The 3,234-nt window shown below is 38.8% G+C and overlaps 1 protein-coding gene across 2 annotated transcripts in view; it reads right to left on the bottom strand.

The window, feature by feature from the left end:
- LOC138050041 (arginine-hydroxylase NDUFAF5, mitochondrial-like) overlaps nucleotides 1-2,196 on the bottom strand; it is a 2,619-nt gene extending 423 nt beyond the window's left edge. Inside the window, exons 1-4 of one of the 2 annotated variants that reach the window (XR_011132543.1) lie at nucleotides 2,130-2,196; nucleotides 1,553-1,697; nucleotides 1,242-1,324; nucleotides 1-880 (exon numbers count right to left, since the gene is read on the bottom strand). The exon at nucleotides 1-880 is cut by the window's left edge and continues 423 nt beyond it. Coding sequence is in view for 1 of the 2 variants with exons in the window: in XM_068896535.1 (XP_068752636.1) it covers nucleotides 806-880; nucleotides 1,242-1,324; nucleotides 1,553-1,697; nucleotides 2,090-2,143 (357 nt within the window). In the remaining variant the exon portion in view is untranslated. Of the gene's footprint in view, nucleotides 881-1,241; nucleotides 1,325-1,552; nucleotides 1,698-2,089 lie in introns of both variants that reach the window. The other variant, XM_068896535.1, reaches the window with a different exon arrangement.
- Between the last annotated feature and the right edge of the window lie 1,038 nt (nucleotides 2,197-3,234).

Genomic DNA, 3,234 nt, shown 5'->3' with positions numbered 1-3,234 from the left:
AGGAATTTAGTTCACTGTATTAGGTATTGCTCTAGTTTCCATACATTCTTCTGGTTTAAGAGTAGTAAATCAAGGTTCCACTGTAAATCTTCCAAACTTAACTCTCAATGGTTGAAAGTTCATCCTTTGACATGCAATGCAACACAATTCATAACTTGTGTGACTGTACATAACAAGGCATTTTTGTTTGCTATCGAGTTAGAATACTATACAATTTTATTTTTGTAATCAAAACTTTGAATAAAATAAACTTAACTATATTAGCTTGTACAAAGATGTTCTCTTCCTTTTGTTTGTGTTGAATTACTTATGCAAATTTTCCTGATAGTAATCCTTAGGCTCATACAAGTTATTTTCCATGAGCTTCTCTAATGCAAAAATAGAGAAAAATCACATCTCTTTTGTTCAAGACTCAAAAAACACTGTATACAGTATGTTGTACTCTTACGTTTATGTTGCCAAAATCCTAACGTTTCTCAACTAAAATAAAATAATAATATTGTGAATGTGTGGCAAAATTCATTACTTTTCCTTTGAAACAAAACCATTCCTTACATCTGGCTTTCTTCTTCAAAAATCAATATTCATTTTGACACTAAGCACCTCGACACTAAGATTTACTTAATAGCTTATAATTTGTCCTCCGTGTTTATGTCATAAGCTTCCCCAAATGTGTCTTCCATCCAAAGCTTTTTAAGCAAAGTGTGACCACAGGTCACTTACATGTCGTGGTAAGGCTGTGCAGTGTATTGCTGCTGTTATGATATCTGCTTTGGGATCAACACACAGTCTGATAAGGAAATGTTCACTTCTTCGATTTATTTAAACTGGATATGTCGCCAAAGCTTGCTGTAGCAGAACCACGTGGGGCTGCTCGTTGCTGAAAGCAGAAATTGTCTAAACTCAAAAGTACTCAACATGACATACAAAATACAAAGTGCTACATTATAGTAGCATTGTTACCCAAACAAAAAACGTCAACCAATTTGGCTTCTATGTGGTATAGCATGTTGTGGTGCCCCAAGCAATCTGGCATGACAATCTTGCGTGACATTATATTCTTTGAGGTGGGGGGGGGGGGGGGGGGGAATTTACCAACGGCACCACCCAGCCGAAATACCAACTCAACAACAACATGTCTCAATCGAGGGGAGAAATTCCTCCCTCTAAGAATATAATGTCACACCAGATTGCCTCACTCCAGGGGTACAGTTCTCTACTGGTAATTGAATATATCTTACTTGAGATTCATGAGGCTTCCATCCAATCATATAAAGTACAAAGAAGGTGGCTGGAATACCACCTCCTTCCAAACCATACATCTCTGAAAGGCAATAACAAGATGTCAGTTGAAAGCAATGATGATCAATGCAATACCAATACAACACCCTCAAGGAAAGATCATGGGTTGGTTGAAATTATTTGCTGCAAAAACGTTTTGTGTTTTCTGAATTAAAGTTTAGACCCCCTATCAAAAATCCCTGGATCTACCCAGCATGGGTGCATAAGTGAATGGGTATAATAATAATAATTAATAATAATTGACAAGTACCATTGTAAATAGAGGATGCAGCAGTAATGGTATCCCTGTGCAGTAAAGTCTTCCTGTTCCACGAAGCATTGTTTTCACCCATTCCTTTCAGGTCATGCATGAGCTCAAAAATGCTGGGGTATCCTATTGTTATTTCATCGTAATCCTAACAAATACAGGAAGTCAGTGTGATCAAAAAACAGATACAGCATTTAATCATTTTGTTCCTTCCATTGAATTGGAATTATAATATAAAATTGTCATTATATTATTAAAAACAAATTGCGATTTTGAGACGGCAATACCACATTATATTGACGGCTAGTTGGGAGAAAATAGTAATGTCACAAAAATTCGCTGCTTCGAATTTTGTTATCTTGAATTTTCGTTTGGTTACCTCGAAAATTTGCTACTTCGATTTTCACTATCTCGAATTTTCGAGAAAGATCGTGAATTTTTCGCTTCAAACCATACGAAAAATCGTTCGAAAATTAGATGACTTTTCGTGGAAATTCGCGAGAACAAAGGACGAATTTCGACGAATTTCGTTTGCATTACTTTTGCAATTTTACGGTGCCTGTTTTGGCACGCATCTGACCCGCAACACGCCATGCTAAACAAAAGGTTTGGAGTGTCTCAGTGTGCACAACAAAAGCCACCCTGACATCTCTTGTGCTACTCATTAAAAATGCGCATATACCGTGTTGTATGTCACGCTCAGCGTACCGTGTCATGCAAGCGTGCCCGTGTCATCACCTGTTTGTTGGTTTTCCCGTGGATGGTCACATTTCATCTTTTACATTTTACACCATGGTGTACAATCATGTATTTGAACAAAGGAAATCCTAATTTTAAGCATGGAAGCTCACACCCTGCGAGCAAAGCCTCCTTTTGTCTTTTTCTTTACTGAGGAGGAAAAAAGGACGCTCTGCCCGAATCGCGTCAACTCTTTGAAGCCACCGCAGCCCGAACTTCTGAACTAGTCAATCTTGTTTTCTCTCGTCAAACCGGTTTTTCCAGTGCGAGCGTCCGTTTATTGACAAAACCGATGGTTATAATTGAGCCCGCTGTACCATGAAAAACCAAGATGGCGGCGAGATCTGGCATAGTAGGCTTGGGTTCGAGACTGTATCCTGGCAAAATGCAGCGCATATTCAATAAAGATCTTACTCGATTCAAGCAGAGCCTTTCTCGAGAACGCCAAAATCGAGCAAGCAAAGAAAGGCTCTGCTAGCAGGGTGGGAAGCTCAGTGTTGATTATTAAAAAAGCCGAGTTATTAGCCATGGTTAGTTCCAGTTGCGTGTTAGCTTCAAAGAAAGGGAAAGAGTGCCTAATATTAAGTGCAAATGAAACAGCACAACAAAATACAGTAAGTCCTTGCTGTCCACATTGCAGTTTTGCAGGGACGTTGGAGAGAAATGTTTGTGTTTTCTTCTTGACAACGGGAAAAAGTTGTTTAACAAATATGGTAGTAGCTAAAACGTGGGGCTAGGGTCGGGGTGTCTCGTTATTCTGTTGGACAAAGAATGTTCGGCACCTTTCCTTCATTTATTGTGGCAATCAGTCAAAAACATAAGGAACACACCCAAGGTGCGAAAGGGACATCTTAGTTTGTTTTTCGAAATTAGGAGAATTTCTGACTTGAATTGGAGATTTTGTGGGGAATATACGCTAACTCCTAGAGACACTGGAGACTCGCTGA

The sequence above is a fragment of the Montipora capricornis genome, chromosome 5, assembly GCF_036669925.1.
Source record: "Montipora capricornis isolate CH-2021 chromosome 5, ASM3666992v2, whole genome shotgun sequence".
NCBI classification, from domain to species: domain Eukaryota; kingdom Metazoa; phylum Cnidaria; class Anthozoa; order Scleractinia; family Acroporidae; genus Montipora; species Montipora capricornis.
This window is presented reverse-complemented; position numbering and strand designations above follow the sequence as displayed.